The sequence below is a fragment of the Gambusia affinis genome, linkage group LG12 (genome assembly GCF_019740435.1).
Source record: "Gambusia affinis linkage group LG12, SWU_Gaff_1.0, whole genome shotgun sequence".
Lineage (NCBI taxonomy): Eukaryota > Metazoa > Chordata > Actinopteri > Cyprinodontiformes > Poeciliidae > Gambusia > Gambusia affinis.
Window position 1 is genome coordinate 19144014 of NC_057879.1, and position 20569 is coordinate 19164582.

General features: G+C 38.3%; 1 protein-coding gene across 1 annotated transcript; it reads right to left on the minus strand.

Moving 5' to 3' along the window:
• Positions 1 to 66: 66 nt before the first annotated feature.
• Positions 67 to 19710, minus strand: LOC122841462 (macrophage mannose receptor 1-like). The gene is made up of 32 exons (XM_044134768.1): positions 19564 to 19710; positions 19022 to 19384; positions 18743 to 18913; positions 17915 to 18070; positions 17699 to 17821; positions 17291 to 17428; positions 17010 to 17189; positions 16611 to 16765; positions 15841 to 15954; positions 15488 to 15603; positions 14732 to 14880; positions 14450 to 14649; positions 14046 to 14170; positions 13390 to 13477; positions 13146 to 13299; positions 12988 to 13026; positions 11841 to 12004; positions 10494 to 10555; positions 10229 to 10329; positions 9348 to 9490; positions 8934 to 9039; positions 8484 to 8611; positions 7905 to 7934; positions 4740 to 4763; positions 4545 to 4650; positions 3180 to 3412; positions 2713 to 2878; positions 2325 to 2528; positions 2120 to 2236; positions 1652 to 1804; positions 614 to 643; positions 67 to 535 (listed from the first exon to the last, which is right to left on the minus strand). Exons 1-32 carry the CDS (start codon positions 19625 to 19627, stop codon positions 270 to 272), a joined length of 4368 nt encoding a protein of 1455 aa, XP_043990703.1. The 5' UTR covers positions 19628 to 19710; the 3' UTR covers positions 67 to 269.
• Positions 19711 to 20569: the final 859 nt, after the last annotated feature.

A 20569-nucleotide genomic window follows, 5' to 3' on the forward strand; every position in this document is an offset into this window, starting at 1 on the left:
AACAATGATATTTGGAGAGATGTTGTATCATTTCTAAATGAAGCACTGCTTTGAGTCAACGAGTGTTCATGTCTTCAGTCTCATTAAGCATTTGCAGTAGTTAAAATACAATATACATCCAAGCTACTTGCCACATTCCAGTTAATTAATTGTTACACCATCTTCTTGTATAAATCATTCTTTGCATTTATAATGATTTTATGATTGTACAAATCCTAAGCATCCCAAAAAAGAGAATACTTCCATGCACCATCTGCTGTCTTTTACAATTATATAGTTATGACAGGTTGACTGTTATCTTCATCTGCGTTCTCCAATAGTTTTTTAGCATCCACCGGATCTTTCTGTGGCCGGCTGCTGCTGAAAAGTGGGTTGTCAAAGGCCGTTAACCCTCCAGGGATTGGGATCATTCTCATCTGAAGACCAGACTTCTTGAACAGGAAGAAAGCGATACCTGCTCCCATTGCAATCCCAGCAATGACTAACACAGAAATTAAAGCTGTGTGACCCCGACCTGGAGGATCAATGACAACTTCTGCAGAGAAAAAAAAGTAGATGAAGAGAAACAAAAAGATTTTTTTTCCAAATAGAAAAAGATGAAAGCATGACTTACTTGGTGCGGGTGATGGCTTTGAAAGTAACACTGGAAAGGAAAAGAAAACTTTATCAGAAAATATTACGGCTTTTGTTTCTATTTAATAGCTAGAAATTATTTGCATGCTGCTAACAAATTATAAATTACTTGCACTCTAATGTTGAAAGGACCATGGTTGTTTGTCTATATGACTTTTACTGTGAAATGTAAGCTTTTAGGCAGCTATTTTCCTCAAAAGAATGAAACAAAGTCAAACAAATAGACAAAGTTTAAAAAACTGAGGAAAAGTATGAGAAATATTTCTTTTGATACAGTGTAAATATCAAGTTCACATTGTAAAGAAAATATAGGACCAAAGATAATAAAAGTAATTACACTACAATCTTTTTACTACAGCCAAAATGAAAAGTATATTGCTAGGGAACTGTCTGAAATGCTATTGAAGTGATTTTGATAGCACAAAAATTGGAAGTTTGAGTTTAAAGAAAGTTAAATTACACACAGTTTAGGAGTTGTGATACCTTATATCAATGTGAGATAGCATTTATTTCCTTAAAAAGGAAAGAAATCAAGAAAAGAGTAATACAAAGTTATAGAAACACTTTTGATACATCAGTTTTTAACACCAGACCCACCAGGGATTTAATCAAGTCATAAAACCCTCAGGTCATAAAAACTATCTTTGGAGATTTTAGTGTGCTAGCTGTGTAGGATAAGCAGTGCATATGACACCAGATCTCAAGATTTGGAAACAAAATTTTGAAGTGACCTAAAGAAAAAGCAGTTCCAGGTCACTTCAAAATGTCATTGCTAGAAGCTTCACTCCAGACCACTACAGGTCACTTCGAAGAGTTGGTGAAACACCAAGAAAATGTGACGCATTTCCAATAAATAAAACTAACATTTAAGTAAATTTAACATTAAGGCTATTTCTATTTTTCCCTTTTCATAAGTAAAAAGTGAAATACGGAATAGTTGATATACCCTAAATATTTTTAGAAAATGGAATGAAAAAAAAGATTTTGAGCTGAGATTTAATCCATGGTAAAGTTTTACCTTTGGCTGCTTTGCAGATGTATGGTTTATCCTCCCATCGAAACCCCGAATGCCATTTCCCGGTTGATGCACTAATAACACCAAAGGTGCAAAACGGTTTCTGTTGCCAGTTTTCAAAATCCATGACGGTTTTATCCAACCACATCCATTCTCCTGGGGATAGACAGATGTTTATTTTATTATTTGCTGTATTTTATGGAATATCTAAAATGTTTAAAAATAGAAATAAACAAATAACAAATTACACAAATACATTGTAAAACCTTTGAAGGTGGTTAAACTTGAAAAATTGCTGCCTTGAAAATACAATTTCAGTCAACAAGAAAACTGTTTTGGTTTTAACTCTGAAATTAAAGTTCATAAACATTGTTTTTAAGTTAATATATTTTGAATTGTGAACTTTAACTTAATGCTTCAATTTAATACCAAATAATTATTTCACAATATGAAAGAAAAAACTGCCCTCACCTTTATTAGTTTTGAACAGCCCCAGCCAAAAAGATGTGTGTGTGTCTTCAAATGTTTTAATGTTATCACGTATGAATTCCTGTTCCATGGGATCTCCAATGCTGGCAAGGGTTCCACCTTCACAGAACACACCAGTAGTTATTTTTTGCGAATGCAACATAAATTTTAACTACTGCAGAAAAGATTTTTCACAGAAACCACCAACCATGTTCCAGACAGCTAGTAGTTGCATCTTGCCACTCTTTTACTTCAGAGACAAATAGGTAGCAAAAACCTCTAAAAGGTTTCCAGATCTGCCTCCGACTTCGGCCAAATAAAGGCCGAGAAGGCCTATAGCCAGGCCCAACTGTAGATGGGTCTTCTGGGCAAACTCCAGGATAATCGTCTGACTTAACTTCTGGTGGTATGTCTGTGTGTTATTTAAGCAGTGGTACAAATTACTTGTATTAATAATTCAAAAATATTTTATTAAAATGTATTTATCATTACATAGCAAAATGAAAGAAAATTCAATCAGTAAAGTTTGGATCTAAGCAAATTAAGAGATGTACATGCTTATATGTTTATTTAGAATATATTTAGTTTGCTTTTACCTGTGGACTTCATGCAAAGACTGCTGAAGTTCTGATTACAATCATTGGTTTTCCATTTTCCATTAACATCCACATAAACACAAATTCCATCTTTACGTGGTTCATCTTCATCCCAGTGGGAAAAAATCATTGGCCAGCCCTCTATGTATCGGAAGTAGTTATTAGTCTGAAAGTAAAAAAACAAACAAAGAGATAATACATACAGCTCACTTACCTAATGTTTTGTGTTAAGTAAATGCTAAACATTGTTAAATATCTAAAATATCTGTTAAACATTTTTCAACTGATCAAACTGAAATTCTTGTAACAGTATATTTCCACTTAATACATTAGACAGGTGTTGTACTTTTAAAAATTGGCTTTTCGTCAATACCCTGTGAGTATTTTTAGCATGAAAGCATTACATCTAATAAGTTTGAATGGAATCTAGAACAAATGTTTACTTTTAGAGGCTTTAAAGACCATACCTGGTTTTTATTGAGTCCAATCCACAGAGAACGTTTAAGATTCATAGCCAGCAGCTCAATGTAAGCCTGTGTCCACTCACTCCGCACGCTGACCAGCTTGGCACCCTCAGCTTCACAGGTCTTCTGAGCTTCATACCAACTCTTTTGCTGGGTAACAAGCTTGATGGAATCATTTAGGATTTTGAAGTAATTCTCTGGATTTGTTGGTTTAGTTGTCTCAGATATATTTGGTTCTATTTCAGAATAGAAATGATAAGTAAAGGTTTTTTTGAGTTTTCAATCATGGTACTTACGTCATTGCAAAAATGTGCATTTAAAGAGGTATACATCTAAATAATATAAATGATCATAATTAAATACTGTCTACTTGTAAATCAGAATGCATGAGTTGTGTAACCTTGTAAAATAAAATGGAGAAACATTTTTTGTGCATCCATAGTAAAGAATTTGTGTAAAAAATTGTATTAGTAAAAAATAATTACTCAAGTTACAAATTATTTTTGTTAATGTCCTTTTACTGATGCAAATAAAAAAACTCCCTGAGTTTCCACCTGCAGGTACAAATTTTTACAGCTGGTTGGTCAATGTCATGTCAATTAAAAATTTAACGATCCACTAAGATTCCAGAGAGGTTCAGTAGGAGATCCATAAAACCTCATAGAGTCAGGTGTACCTCATTACTCTAGAGTAGTAACATAATTCAGTATCACTGTTTGGGTCACTTGGAAACTATTGAGTTTAGGGTTTGAGGTCTTGCTGTTTATGTGTTTTTACCAACTGGAATTTGTTGGTGGTCCCTTATTGAACCAATGCATTCTGCACAAGTACAGTGAATCTTCCCAAGTGACATATCTCATGCTGTAACAGCACACTGCATGAGAAGCCATTGCTGCCAGCAGCGAATCATGAGGAGAATGTCTGTCACATATCTAACTTAAAACTAACTTCGCTGCAGGAGAAAAACCACCACGTAAGTAAATTTGGACAACTGGATCAAAGTAGAAGGATTATGCAAGCAAAATGCTTTTAATAAGCTCCTGTGGCTGCAACAGCCAAGCCCAGCCATAATCTTATTGGATTGTTACATTTGTGATTGGCTAATCAGCCAAAGGAAAGAAAAGAAAATCCTTTTTACAAGGTTACAAAAATCAATTCTCAACTACACATTCTTACTTAAGTATTAATTATGCAAATTTTGTTTGCAATTTTACCAATCATTTGCAGTTTTTTTCACAGAGAGAAATAAACTAGACTTGAATTGAAGGTTAAAAGTGGGACAGATAGGTGTAGTATTACACAAGTAAGTCAAGTGAAAATTTTACTCTTTTTGAAAACTATCAGGTGGAACCACATTAAATGACTTACGTATGCCACTTAAACATATAAATCCATTGGCGTCATTGCAGGATTTAGGTATCCATTTTCCAATTGTAAGTGAAGGACTGGTGTTGATCACAGCACATTCATGTTGCTGGAAATGACAGGCTAGCAGATGTAATTCATAAAACCTCTAAAAGTTAAGTGTAAAATGGTAAAAATAAAATTTTAGAAAATACTCACGTCATCATGGAGTCTTGAATACAACTGCAAAATAAACCAACATTTTAAGATTATTGTAATCTGTATACCTCAGAATCAGAGAAACGTTTTTGATCCCCGCAGGGGAAAACTGAGAGAATTGTGAACAGAATTACAGGGGGAAATAATATTTATTCAGTCATATTTTCTTCATTGAGTGCCTGCTAGGTCCCGCTCTACAACCACTCCTGGTCTACAGCTGTTGTGTTCTGTGTTTTTCTGTATGTTTATTTCTAGTTTCCTGTGTGTCTGAGTCTCTGTGTTGTCCTGTCTCCCCGTGATTAGTCCCCAGGTGTATCTCGTTCCCTGATTTCCTCTTGTGTATTTAGCGTCACCTGTGTGTGTCTGTCGTCGTCGGGTCCTACGTCTACGTCAGTCTGTGTACGTCCGTTTACGTCTTGGTACGTCTAGTTACGTCTGCGTTTCCCTGAGTTGTTCTGTCAAGTCTGTTGGTCCATTCGTATAGCCTGTGGCTACCAGTGCTGAGCCCTATTCTTCCGCTCAACTGTGCTGCCAGGTCTTTGGATTCTGTTTGGTCAGAGTATTTTGGATTTTCATTATTAAATTTCATCATCTACATCTCATCTGGGTCTACTGCGTTTGCCTCACCGCCACCACCACACCACTTCATGACAGAAGGACCCGACCAAACTGAACGGTGAGGCACGCACATTTCCAACATGGACCCAGAGGAAATAAAAGAATTAACGGAGACCATACGCGAGTATGAGGCTGCCATGTCCAAGCCGTACGCTGCTACAAGACGGCTTGGATTCGCCATCCGTTTGGGTCTGCTGCTGGACTTCTGGGTTCCACGTTTTCCGCTTCCTGAGCTGGTGGCATTGCAGAGGGAGGTAGAGTGGGAGCGTGAGGCAGCGTATGCTGTCATGGCTGGAGAACCGCTGCCTCCCAGACCCAAGACTCTGTCCTCCCGATCCACCACCCCCGTTCCGTCGCCTGAAGAGCCAGCAGCAGACCCTCCGCAGCCGGAGCCGCCAGCAGCAGACCCTCCGCAGCCGGAGCCGCCAGCAGCGCTTCCGCGGCCGGAGCCGCCAGCAGCGCTTCCGCGGCCGGAGCCGCCAGCAGCGCTTCCGCGGCCGGAGCCGCCAGCAGCGCTTCCGCGGCCGGAGCCGCCAGCAGCGCTTCCGCGGCCGGAGCCGCCAGCAGCGCTTCCGCGGCCGGAGCCGCCAGCAGACCCTCCGCAGCCGGAGCCGCCAGCAGACCCTCCGCAGCCGGAGCCGCCAGCAGACCCTCCGCAGCCGGAGCCGCAAGCAGACCCTCCGCAGCCGGAGCCGCAAGCAACACTTCCTGCCGCCGCTCCAGCCGGCGCACCCGAGCCCGTTCCTGCCGCCGCTCCAGCCGGCGCACCCGAGCCCGTTCCTGCCGCCGCTCCAGCCGGCGCACCCGAGCCCGTTCCTGCCGCCGCTCCAGCCGGCGCACCCGAGCCCGTTCCTGCCGCCGCTCCAGCACCCGAGCTGCTCCCGTTCCGCCGCCCAGCCGGCGCACCCGAGCTGCTCCGTTCCTGCCGCCGCTCCAGCCGGCGCACCCGAGCCCGTTCCTGCCGCCGCTCCAGCCGGCGCACCCGAGCCCGTTCCTGCCGCCGCTCCAGCCGGCGCACCCGAGACTCCTAGTGCTCCCCCCGAGACTCCTAGTGCTCCCCCCGAGACTCCTAGTGCTCCCCCCGAGACTCCTAGTGCTCCCCCCGAGACTCCTAGTGCTCCCCCCGAGACTCCTAGTGCTCCCCCCGAGACTCCTAGTGCTCCCCCCGAGACTCCTAGTGCTCCCCCCGAGACTCCTAGTGCTCCCCCCGAGACTCCTTGTGCTCCCCGAGACTCCTAGTGCTCCCCGAGACTCCTAGTGCTCCCCGAGACTCCTAGTGCTCCCCGAGACTCCTAGTGCTCCCCGAGACTCCTAGTGCTCCCCGAGACTCCTAGTGCTCCCGAGACTCCTAGTGCTCCCCCAGAGACTCCTAGTGCTCCCCCAGAGACTCCTAGTGCTCCCCCGAGACTCCTAGTGCTCCCCAGAGACTCCTAGTGCTCCCCAGAGACTCCTTGTGCTCCTCGTCGCCGCCCCCGTGCGCCCCAGAGACTCCTGTGCTCCTCGTCGCGCCTGCGGCCCCAGAGACTCCTTGTGCTCCTCGCCGCCTGCGCCCCAGAGACTCCTTGTGCTCCTCGCCACGCCTGCGCCCCCAGAGACTCCTTGTGCTCCTCGTCGCCGCCTGCGCCCCAGAGACTCCTTGTGCTCCCTGTCGCGCCCCATGCGGCTCTAGAGACTCTCGTGCCACGGACGGCCGGACAGTCTCCGTGGTTCCCGCCTCCTGCGCCTTGAGCGCCGGACCGCCTCCGTGGCTCCCGCTTCCTGCGCCGAGGTCGGCCCCCTGACCTCCTCCGTGGTTCCCGCCTTCCTGTGTTTCCGCCCACCCAGTTGGGTTTGTTTTTTTGTTTTTTTGGACTTTGGACCCTAGTGTCTCCGCCTATTTGATAGGTTGTTTTTTGTTTTTCCATAGACTCTGGCCCCCCGTCCAGCTCCCCTCCACCCACCCTTGTTGTGTTTCAGTTTTTGGGCGTCTGGGAGCCGCCCGTTAAGGGGGGGGTACTGTTGTGTTCTGTGTTTTTCTGTATGTTTATTTCTAGTTTCCTGTGTGTCTGAGTCTCTGTGTTGTCCTGTCTCCCCGTGATTAGTCCCCAGGTGTATCTCGTTCCCTGATTTCCTCTTGTGTATTTAGCGTCACCTGTGTGTGTCTGTCGTCGTCGGGTCCTACGTCTACGTCAGTCTGTGTACGTCCGTTTACGTCTTGGTACGTCTAGTTACGTCTGCGTTTCCCTGAGTTGTTCTGTCAAGTCTGTTGGTCCATTCGTATAGCCTGTGGCTACCAGTGCTGAGCCCTATTCTTCCGCTCAACTGTGCTGCCAGGTCTTTGGATTCTGTTTGGTCAGAGTATTTTGGATTTTCATTATTAAATTTCATCATCTACATCTCATCTGGGTCTACTGCGTTTGCCTCACCGCCACCACCACACCACTTCATGACAACAGCCTTCACTATTAGGACATAATTTTCTGCCAGTGGGAAAGAGCAAAGCTTGTTTTGTTAGCAAAAGGAATGGTTTCTGTTTATTCAAATTTAAATAATCTAAGAATTACTTACGTCTCTGTCCAAGGGACGCTGCAAACGAACCTGAAAAGAAAAATCAATTATCAATAAATAGCTTAGAAATCCTCATTTCAAATATAAATTTTTAAATCATGATTTTAAATTATTAAATATACAAATAAATTGCTCTCAAGCAGTTACACATGCAAATTTATAGGAGGTTACCTGGCTTATATGAAAACCAAAAGTTAGTTTTTATTAGGTGCATTATAAAGCTCTTCTTCTTCACTAAACAAATGAACTACAAAATGCTTGTTTATTTTTCAAAATATTTATGGGATTAAAATAAAATGATAAAATAATGTTTTCGTGAAGACTGCTAAAACTGTGAAGCAGTAGCAACTCATTAGTCAAATATTTTTCTGTAGCAGGAGACAAATATTAGTGCCACTGATTTTGCACAAAGAAAGCTGAATATTTTTATCTAACCATATGACGATAATGGTGTGAATAGTGTCGAAAAGGTGAATACCTATTTCGCTAATAAAATATAAAACAAAATGTTATATTTAATAAATTGTCTGAGTGATAACATTTTCAAATTGACAACACAAACATAGAATGTCTACTTACAGACAAATCAAGATTGACATAAGACTTTGGCCGTCCATCAGTCCAGAAAAACCCACTCCTGTACGAGTTCTTAAAACCAATCCACATGTCTCTATTTGGTGTGTTAACCATTTCAGACATTAAAAACACTGAAAACAGAAAACAGTTGTGAAAATCCCAGACAATTCCAGATCAATAACATAATAAAATCTGGCTTTTTTGATTGGCATGGAAATTTCCATCACTTTGCATTCCAGTCTAAACCCAATAATGTTTAGACCTGGAAATAATATTTCTAATGAGGGTGGTTAGTAGCCAAAGACAAAGCATAAATAGGAGTAAAACCTCAATAATAACTGAACTACAGCAAAGCTGATGGCTAGAAAACATAGCAAAATATTCAAGTAAATATATTTGTAGCAAATAATCTGAACTGAAGTAAATGTTTAAAACTTTTATGAGAAAACAAACCTTGCTCATGTCTTGAGGGAATAGAGGCCAAGTTTCCTCCCATGTCTTTACATCGTTGCCTTGCATCATCCCATGTTAGGTCTTCGTTACTTATGATCTTGTAACACTGAAATTGAGACATAAGAAATTAAGTTATAACTTGTGTATATTCCAACTGAATACATTCGATTTAGCTCCAATGGGAAGAGGAGCTAAATGCAGAGAATATCTGCATTTTTTGCAGATACTCTCAAGATATAAAACTGAATCCAGAGCGCCAGTTTAGATCACTCCAACAACTTTAAGTGTCATTCAAGATCATTTTTTGCATTCTTATGGGAGATACAGACGGGTTTTTAATCACTTGTAGAATATTCATCTCAACTGTTTCCAAGTGGACGTTTTTCTCTCATTATTTACTCAGAAAATTCTCACCTTGGAGTTGACCTTTTTCCAGCCTTCTTTGCAGTTACCTTTAGGTGGGACTGTAGGAGGCACGGTGGCATTGACAGGAGGTGAGCTACTGCGCTTACAAATAAAGCCGAATTCATATCCACAGTTGTAATCATGCCAGAACCCTGTGATACCATAAATGATAAGTTAGGAAGCCACAATATGCATTTCACGTTTTGTGTGTATATACTTGGTGACATTTACCAAAGTATTCATATTTACATATTTTTGTACTTTTTAAAATAATTTTTTTCCAAAATTGACCCATATTTTTTTCTTGGCTGTACACAGATATCTTGTTATTTCATTTTTCCTCATTTCTTCATTATTGTTATGATTTGAACCTTCCTGTACTGGCCCTTAAAATAAAAAAAGAAAATCTATGGGTGTAGGTGAATGTGAAATAATAAAGTAAAAAAAAATACCAGCAGTATTATTATGGCAGTATAATAATAATAATAATAATAATAATAATAATAATAATAATAATAATAATAATAATAATAATAATAATAATAATAATAATAATAACTATTTTGTTAATAGTTCATATCCCTCCTCTGGTTTATCTGTATTTTTTAAATGAGTAAAACCTGGTGAACCATTTTTCTGCAGTACCCTATTCTCTTGCTTCATAATCTAAAACATACAATCAGAAGAACAAAATAAAGAAAGTTCTTTTTTAGTCTCAAGAAAAAAGAAAATCACAAAAGAAGTCAAACTTCAAATCATGTAAGATGTAATGATCAGTCCATCACGGTCATTCCAATTAAAATGTTCCCAAACTATCAAGGCTCATATTACTAACAACAACACATATAAAATACTTTTTTTCAGTTATTCTCATTTAGTTGTCTACTCACCATGGGATGCTTTCATGACAACACAGTTTTCATCAGAATTAATAAAGTTAGGTTGTCCTTCATCCCACATTTGATAAATTACTGGAGAACCATCCATCCATCTTAAAGCAAAAAGAGATGAGATCAAGGAAAGGAAAGGAAAGGAAAATACACTTATCCATTTATCTGCTCTATTACCAATATAGTTAGTTATAATGCTTTGGAAGAAAGAGACAGATTTATTGATATTCCTTTTTTCCCAGATATTTTTGGAACATATACTTACTGGAATGACTTATCAAAATCCACAGTGAGTCCAATCCAGACAGAAGCAGAAAGTTTGGATATCTATACTCAAACAAAGGCTTATTTTAGTTTATGAGTGCAGGAGAACATGTAAGAATAATGTAACAATAAATTCAGAAGGGAATAACTAGTGTAAATTCATAACATTGTGTACTTCAGTGTACTTTGCAAAAGGCAAATACAATTCTAATCCTGCTGCATATAATCTAATTTTTTCGCCAATTCATTAAGTTCTTAATTTCGCTCAGTCTAAATGAAGAACTTAACGAAACTATAATCCAAATACAAAAAACATTTGTAATACTGATGTCACAAAAGGGAAAAAAAAATATGAAATAAAATAAATACAATTATATTCCAAACTAATTGTGAAAGGAATGGGAAATGATAGTTCCTTTTTTTGCTGTTTATAACCTTTGTTTTTACATTTGTTGTCCTGGAATTAATATTCTATTGAACCTACTATTTCCAGAGTGATTGCTGAAGTCTTTTGGGGTGTATCTAGACCAGTTTTAAATATATATAGTGGGTGATATTCATTCTTCTTTATAAAATAGCCCAGTAAAAATGTCTGTAGCAAGAAATTTTTAATCCTGGTTCATGGATTTTAGGTCTCATCACGGTCATTTCAATGAAACCCAAGAAGAGATATTTTAGCTCTCCTCTCTCATGCTGAAAGATAAATCTACACTCCAATCTCAGGTGCTTTTCGGTATGCAAAAATACTTACCATAAACACTGATAAACTGGTCACTGATTTCCTTAGTTTTGGGAGATCATCCAAAACTTACATGGGAAACCAATCTTCTCCACCAATTATACCTACCTAAACCTCACTGTCACATTTTACTATACCATGAGAGAGACTTAGAGACTTTATCGCTATTTAATTGTACTTTTCAGACAAAAAATTATGTATCGGCCAAAATTGGAATCTGCAGATCAGACGTTTTAAAGCTGACAAATAAAAGGGGGGCTGAAAACAAATATTAATCTTTTTAGATTCTTATTTTTTAGTATTTCAATTTTTTTTTTCTTCAGCGTCACAATGTCATGAACATTTGTGTGAATTTAACTCACAAAATCCCAATGAAATACATTTTCTTTATTTATGATAAAATGCAAACAAGTTCAAAGGGTATGAATGATTTTGAAACTCTCTATTCACAGAATTTTTTTATATAAATTAAAGTAAATAAAAATTTCACTGAAATATGGTGAATATTGATTTCTTTTAGACAAGCTAAATTTGAGTTTTATTGTATTTTGTAGTTATATTTTAATGAGCTATTGGGACTGTGCCATACCGAAGAATGAATAAACATACCTGTTTCCACAGGAAAACACGTTCTGCTTCACTGTTGATGGTTACAAGGTCAGCATGTTTCGCTTTGCAGGATGCCCGAGCATTGTCATTGGCTACTTCCCGGGTTTCAAAAAAGTATTGATTTTCCCTCCACTGCAGCCAACCATCAGTGGTACGGTTGTAATCTGTGCATTTGCCATAGAAAATAATACATATTAGATACCCTATATGAGTAAAGACTGATACAGTACAGGCAGGTTGTAGCCCTAGGTTAACTGGCAGAGCTTAAAAGAAATCACCGATGATTGTAATTTGCTGAAATGTATTTGTGAACAAACTGAGCTCAAACACAAACATTAAACTCATCGCATCAGATGGTAGCTATGGTAACACAACAATTTAACTATGAAGATTTTCCATTAAACTTTTACACCACATTTAAATCTTGAATTTAAATGTTAAATAATTTAAAACTTTTTCTTTATCTTTTATCTAAGCAAATGTTAAAATTCTACATCTATGGACTGTGATAAAATGTTAGCATTTTTTGTCTAAGCAGCTGCTTAGTTCATTTATGCCTGGAGTCAGCTCTAAATATGACCAGCACTACATAGAGTTTGAAAACCCATTGGTTAATTACTTAATTGGGATTTAACAAAAGTCCAAAAATATTATATTATTTATTTTAATTGTATTTTTATTTTTTTGTTTTTAAGACTCAATAAGTATTGTTAACAAGTAACCTATAATTACCCAGAAATATTTCTACATTTCCTGTCAACTTGACATTTTTTACTACAAAAACATGGTGGCCCATTGGTGGACCATCTTGGCGCCCCAACCACTGGGCTTAGCATTTTTTCTGGGGGAAACGCTGGCAGACTTGTAAACATATAAAGAAAGGCGTTTCTCAGAATTTAAACTCTTTTTGCAAGAGAACATGCTACCAGAACCGGAAGAGAACCCGTCAAACCCAGACTGATTACAGATTGTTAACACAGTTGTGATTTGTGAATTTCCAAAGGTATTATTCTATTTGTGAGAATGAGGGGCTTGCCAAGGGTATCACCAAGCATGATTGGCATCACCGCCAGTAAGTTTGTTGACTATTGCGTCTCAAATTGAAAAACTGAGTTATTGTATTCAAGTTATTACATAATACACTCACCTGGAGTTGGAGGGGGTGGGGGTGACTTTGGAGTCAATCCTACATATAGATAGAAAGCACACCAGAAATTAGAAAAGATATGGTATAACTGGGAACTATAACAAGAACTTTGGTAACATTAAATGTATCTAAAACTGTATGCCACAGCCACGTTTTACCTGTACGGATCTGACAAACCCAGCCATTACGTGCTTCACACTGATTATCATTCCAAGACCCTAATTCATTCCAACTGTTAGAAAAGAATTCAACGCAAGATTCGACATTGTTTTTGTTGTTTGGCTCTCCAATTTGCCAGTGCTGAAAGTTTACCTGTTAAGGAAAACATTACGATAAAGAGATGCATAAATAGTTTTGACACGGATTAAGAAGTCCTCCAGAGAAAGACATCTGTTTACTCACTGGGGATCCATCACTCCACACATAACCAGTGCCCTGGTCACTGGCACTAAGTCCAATCCAGAATGTTGAAAGCCTTCTGAGGTAGTATCTGGAAACAGGTTATATATTTAAGTTTCAGTAACAAATACAAGGTGAGACCTTTGTGCTTTGGGTGACCTACACATTCCTCAGCTGCAGGCTGCCATATATGGATGAGTATGGATAAAGACCACAGTTTGTAAGACCACTGTTCAGAAATATGTGTGTGTTCCCTGCACTCCTATAAAAGGCTCAGAGACTAGTTTCACTGGCTTTGTCCCTGCAACCAGCCTCTTCATTTCTGCTAACTTAAAATCAAAATTTTGGACTTGCTTAATCTCTAAATCTATTTTCATTGCTTAATAAATGTATTTACTCATTTAAGTTTGTCTTGCAGTCTTGCCTTATGCCTCCCACAGAGGCATACTATAGACAACCCCTAAAAATATACTTCACTGTAAAGGCACATATACACAATCATATTTCTTATCCATAATATGATTTCAGCCTTATTTGCAATTACTGAGAAAATACCAAAGGGATACTGATCATTTTGTAAACAAAAAAAAGAAAAGAAAAAATTTTTCTCATTGAAAAATAACTGTTTATGGCAGTAAGTAAAGAAAGTCATGCTGTACCCAGATGATTGCATATTCAAATTCAACTCAGCAGCGCTGTGGAAGCTTAGTAGGTCTCCTCCAATTCCTCTGCAGTAGTCCCTGGCCTCAAACCATGACTTAGTCTCTGAACGCTCCGCAAATACCTAAGAACACAAAAAGTTCACCTCCTGTTATCTGTCTACGTCCATTTATCCCTCATTTTATTATTGAGCAAAATTTGAGTGGATGTGATATCTCCTATCAGACTGTAGTTCACCCTCTGATGTATTTTGTTTATCAGTAAACTGTCATCATCAAAACTATAAGAAAATGTGCAGGTTGTCTCAAACAAGTTAAAAGGGAAGATTCACACTCAGAAAGGCAAACTTCTGTTTTCAAATTATTATAAAGCAGCCATTGAGGCTTATTATTATTAATTTCACCTTGTAGCAGACATATCTTGACGGGACTCTGGTCCATCCATCTGCACAATGGTCAGATGGGGGAGTTGTTGGTGCAGGAGTCAAAGCTGCCCCTTCTGCTTGATATTTGCAGATGTACTTCTCTCTGTTTGTACATGGCAAAACGTCCCAGAGGCCTGCAGTGCTACCAGTGGTCATTGCGACACAACCCTGATTGTGGCCTAGTTGGCAAAGAAATTAAAAACTGTCATTTTAAAGTTACTTTCAAACACATTATACTGTATGAACATAGATATTTTGTACCTGGCATTTCCCTGTTCCAGTGAGTATATCTCACAGGGACCGTGCTGGTCCACTCAAAAACATCTCGGTTCTTCTGGTTTGAAAGCCCTAACCAGAAATGTTTCTCAGATCTGAGGCCCACCAAGCTGACTAGGAAAGCATTATCCACCCTGGAAACATGGACAATAAAATAATAAATCATTTACCACTTTTGTTTACTTGCACCTACTTTGGAAGCTGTGTTTCTGAATGATTTTTTTGTTATTTAACTTAGATATTTGATTTTGAGTTACCGAATAGGTTCATTTCGCTAAATATAAAGATTAAGTTAGGTGTGTTAGTCCTAAATACTGAGCTATTTAGATGCAATAATGTAAAGATATTTCTTAAATAACATGATAGATCTACAGTATGTTTCACATTAGTTAAACAGCTAGATTTTATGAATGAGATGTTGTTGCTATGTACTCCTACTAGGTCTAAGCTTATACAGAACAACATGGTGTAATATTTCATGTATTTTTATACATTTAAGGTTTTGTAATTGTCACTTCTTTATCTCAGAGATCAGTTGTTTCTTCTTATGCCACCTAATTTGTTTATCCTCACAAGAAAATTAATTGTATTTAATGATTTTAACAATGTTTCTTGTAAACAAATGTGGTTTGTTAGTATCACAAAATCTTTTTGATGTTAGAAATCTCCCTCGCTTACTCTCTCTCTTCCTCTCTTTCTCTCGCTCTCTTTTTTAACATTCCTGTAAAGAAATGTATATACCTGTTTGAAACATCTGCCAAGTAAGAATTTGATCTCTTGCAGTCCTCTTTCGCGTCTCCAAATGTCTTACTCTCCGTTCCAATGAAGTAACAGTAGGAGCCGTATCTTTTCCAACCCTTTTCAAGAAAAATAAAAAGAGGATTTTCCTTTCTTTTTGTGTCAAGATCCAAAACAATACAACAGGTAGCAAAACGAAACTCACTTTTTTCACTTATGAAAACTGTGTTCTGTGTTTTCAGCACTTTGGAGAAATTTTTAAAATTGACTTTGTTGAAATCTTCCCTCTTTTGCTTTTATGCCAGATAAAATATCAAAAAAAAAATTTTCCACACTGGAAAAAAAAAATCACTCACAGTTTTGCAACCTGCCTCCTGCTGTACTTCATCTCCAGTGGGTTCAGAAGCACTGGCTTTCATACAAATAAAGCCATGGTTCTCCTTACAGTCACGATCAGCCCAGTTTCCATTCTACAGGAAGAAAATATACATTTTGTTTTATAATATCTTGTCCAAATACACAGATTGGATCTATGCAGACCCATTCAAAATAATGTAAAAAAATTTGTTTATTTTAGGAACTTAATGAATAAGTGAAACAAATGTATAGATTAACTACAGATGGATGTTTGAATGTGTACATTTCTGTAAATTATGATTTTCCACTTACAGTTAATGAATGTATCTGAGCAATAAAACTATATTTAAAATCACAAATGTTGGCTTAATGAAAAGTATGTTTAATACCTGCTTATAGGTTGTTATTGTCAAAAGTTACTTTTAATCTGACAAACAAGACTCATCCAATTTTATATTCTGATTTATTGAAAATTACTGTAATACCTCCTATGAGTTCTGGTTCTTCTATCAATGGGATTTACTTGAAAAATCTCCAAATGGGTGACAACCTGATCAAATCCTTGAACTACCTCCACAAACTCTTTTGTATGTGGACAAACAGTTGATGTTCTATAAGGGAAGCTCATCTACCGTCATGGATCCTATCTCATAAGTTGAGCGACTATAAATGCATTGGTAAATTGAGAGCTTTGCTTTTTGGCCCAGCTTCACCATATCAGGCCAGATTCAAATTTGTCACATTTAAAAGAGAACATAATGTTTCTCACCTCTCCTCTGATAAGAACACAATCGTTTTGGTTAGTTGCACTTTGTGGTTTTCCAAACTCCCAGCTAGTGAAGGTAACTGTGGTGTGGTCAGTCCAGTCAAACAGGCCTTCCGTTTTAATGTCATTGAGTCCAATCCAAAGCTCATCAGTGGCGGCTGCAGACAGAGGAAATAAATAAGGAATAGCTATTATACATCTATATATCTATCATTAGTTTATAGGACTTCATAAACTTTAATTTATGTGCTTAGTTTGCAGATTCCTTATTGTGATTAAAAGGAAAGGCAAATAGTTAACTTGAATTTATGTTCAGGTTAGCAGTTAGATGGTTTGTCAAGTGGAAGAAAACCCCAAATTAAGAAACCACCAGAAGAAAGATTGATATAAAAATAGGGGTACCATATCCAAGCTCAGACGTGACAAAACTATGGTCCTCCATATTGCGAATGCTTGCAAGGTCCCCTCCTTCTTTACGACAAGCCTGGTGAGCACCAGACCAGCTTTGCGCATTTTTATAAAGTCGGAAGCAGTGACCATTGTATGGAAGCCATGGTGCTGAACAATGTCCCATTTCAAGACCTGATTGCAAGATACACAAAAAGGAGAATGCACAAATATAAGTTCACAACATCATAAGCATATTTTATTTCTCTCAGAACTGATAATAAAAATTCTCTTACCCTCCGTTGGGGAAGGCAGAACTCCTTTACTGTAGCAGATGTAGCCAAATTTCTTGCTACATAACGAGCTCTGCCATGTGTACCCTACAGTTCCATCCATCATTCCACAGGTATGTGCTGGATTGTTAACTGGGTGTCCTAAAACCACATGATGGACAATGTTAGGTATGTTGCAGCATCACTTATAACTATTTTTTTTCACATCACGATGTAATTTTGGAAGGTGTTTAGTTTTCCATCTTGACAGAAAACGATTGTGTAAATACAACGATGTGGCCAGAGTTTTTGTTGTTGTATATAAATGATAAGAAAAGTAACTCAAAAGCAACACAAGCTTGTAAAAAATTAAAGGAAAGCTATTTGTGAACTTTGTGATTTTTATCGAAATATGAGACTGAAAAATCCTACCTGAATCCCAATTAAGGTAACGAAAAGGGTCCCCATTAGACCATTTCCAGCCATGTTCTGAATCCAGAGTCAACCCGGTCCAAAGTTTATATTCTTGGTGGGCACCTCCTGGCTCGAGCAACGCTTTAAGAGTGAAATAAAAGAACATTTAAAAAGAAAGACCTTGAAGAGCGCAAGTATTTTCTTGCCAGTCTGAGTTCTTATAAGTCATAGAACCTGTGAGATAAGCCTTTTGATGGGGGTCAGTGATGGTGAGCAAGGAGGCGCTCTGCTGCGTGCAGCTTGTTTCAGCCTCTGACCACGTCAGAGCAGAATTGGTGTTCAGTTGATAAAGTGCTCCACTTGCTGAATATTTGACCCAGTTGTCTTTATCTGCAAAATGTTATATACAAGTTAATCTAACTAAATAAAATAAAAAATAAAAAACGTATCTGTCATGAGGACATCAGATAACATGTACGCATTCTCAGGGTGACCGCTCAGGGGTTAAATAGCAAATAAATGTTATTTTTTCAGTAATTCCACAAAGAAATGTAACTTTCACATTGTAAAGATTAGCTGCAGAGTGAAATAATTCAAGCTTGTGAACTCAAACCCAGCAAGTGCTGTTAGAAATATCAGTCTGCATACAAACAGACATCTGTGTTTGGTGGCTCAGTTGAGCCTCAACTTTGGGGGGCATCCCAAGACTCTTAAATGCTTTATAATCCTCAAAAGTTAAATTTGTTTTTTAAGGAGACTTTTCTGCCAAACCCTTTCCTTGTGTGAGGAAAGTGCTGCGTACAAGCACTTTTATTATTGTTCTTTTATAGTTTTTATGTTTATGATAAACCAGCTTTGAGAGTTTCATTCACTTTTATGAAGATTTACCAATTTACTGAGGTGGCATATTTATGTTATTTTGCTTTTCTCATTTTTGATTTTCTAAGAGATCAACATTCACTAATGATAACGTGCTTTTTTAATTTAAAATGGCACAACAACATGCATTTAAAACACTAACTGTACTACATTACTAAGATGAAAAGTTTGTTCAGTACTCACTGTTTGTTGGGCAAAAGCCCCATGTCTGATGTTCGTATTTAGTTTCAACAGAGCACCAGGGCTGGTTATTTGGGGAGTCGATCAAAGTGCAACTTGAGTACCAATTGTTTTCATAAAAGAAAGGGAACATGCAGGGCCTTCCTGCTGCATTGCCGCCTATCGTATAAAGTTCTGAAAAATTAATTTAAAAAAAGCAAAAAATAAAGTTGTGATTAAGCACTTCATTTGATACTGATTAAAATTAATTACTCGGATCTTGCGAAGAATGCAGTTTTATACCTCTGTATGTTCTTGTGCAAGCTCCACTGGAAGTCCCTGATATTGTGAGTTTGCTGTTGGGTCCTGCTGTTGTCTGTAGTACAGCTCTGTTATCTGCTTGGAGCTCAACAAATAACTTTTGTTCGGTGCTCGCTTGGAGGGTGAGCACGGTTCCATTCAGACAGTTCCATTTTTGGAGCTCACTTGTTTCATCACAATCATAGAGGCTTACTTCACTCATCACAGTTGCTCCCTGGACTCCCAGACATTTATTTTTCCCAGGCACCAGCAATCGGTCAGCAGTTGTCCAACGTATTTCTTGGCAAATGGAGTCCGTTTTAACCAAGCAAAAACCAGCTGCGTTGGTAAGTTGAAAAGGTGAATCTGAAAAGAGAAGTTGTTAAAAAATGAAGTTTTCACAAATATTCCAGTAGGCAGCTATTAGAAAATGTTTTGTCAATATTACACCGACATAATAGTATAACAGAGATAGATTTCTATATTCAAATACTGCTATTTAAAAAATCTGAAACAGATTGAAATCAAGAGTTGGAATACTGCACCATCTAATGCCAGGCACTGTAGCATTTTCAGTAGGAGCACAGTGACCATACATGTGCTCCACATGATTCTTCTGAGACTTTCTTCCCAAGCAAATGCTTAATCCATGTAATGTCTACACAAAATCAAGACGTTGTGTTGGTCAGTATGAAGAGATTGGGGTTTTTATCTGCAGACGGATCATGTCAAGCCACGTCATCACATCTCTTTTTTGTTATCCTTTCTATTTAGTCAGCATTATGTCTGGCTTGTTTAATGGCTTTTACTTCTGACAAACAAGCAATTACCATGTAGTTCCTGAAATCTGAATGAGCAATTGGTTGAAACACGATACTCTGTGTGCCAAGTTCTGTCTATAACTTGTTCTTTGCAGTAGACAGGGAAATATGTGCGTAAACAGAGACACAGACAGACTGACTTCCTGTGATTGCAAAAGAGGTTTTTGAGAAAGACCATAGCTTATCAGAAAGCCAACTGTTAAACTGGTCATGCGTCATCAACATCAATTGCTTCTTGTATAACTTGTATAACAATTTAATATTAAGTCATAGAAAGTTACGGTAGACATTTAGGGATGTGATTTATTTTGAAGTTTACAAAGATTTAGACCCGTTGCAGTAGAAGTCAGCTTGAGAAATGATCTGGACACTATTGGGAAATAATTCCAAAAAGCGAAGTCTCCATAATGCTGACTGTGATTTTCATTTCTTTCTTCTCTGGAAAACATTCATTAAGTTCAGTTTAAACTCCCCCCTTACACTTTTAACCATTCAAAAATCTATCTTTCATTAAAGAGAAACACTTTATATTTCACAGGAATAGTGTTCTACAGACAATGTTTGGAAATAACCTTTGAGTCACACGAGACTTTCTAATGTTTTGTGGTTTAGAAACTTAACTTGGACAAAGATTCACAAGCTGATTTTTCTATAATCTTCCATTCAATTAAATGTGTGCATTGCCCATGACAATGTATTAATGGCCAGCATTTTCTCAAGGCCATGGCAC

Excerpts from the sequence above, each read along its gene's own strand:
- LOC122841462 (XM_044134768.1), bottom strand. The coding sequence starts at position 19,627 with ATGTGGAGCACATGTATGGTCACTGTGCTCCTACTGAAAATGCTACAG. Across the intron at positions 13,478-14,045 it reads TTGAATATGCAATCATCTGG|ATACTACCTCAGAAGGCTTT; the intron begins GTACAGCATGAC and ends ACCTGTTTCCAG. Across the intron at positions 2,529-2,712 it reads TCTTTGCATGAAGTCCACAG|ACATACCACCAGAAGTTAAG; the intron begins GTAAAAGCAAAC and ends AATAACACACAG.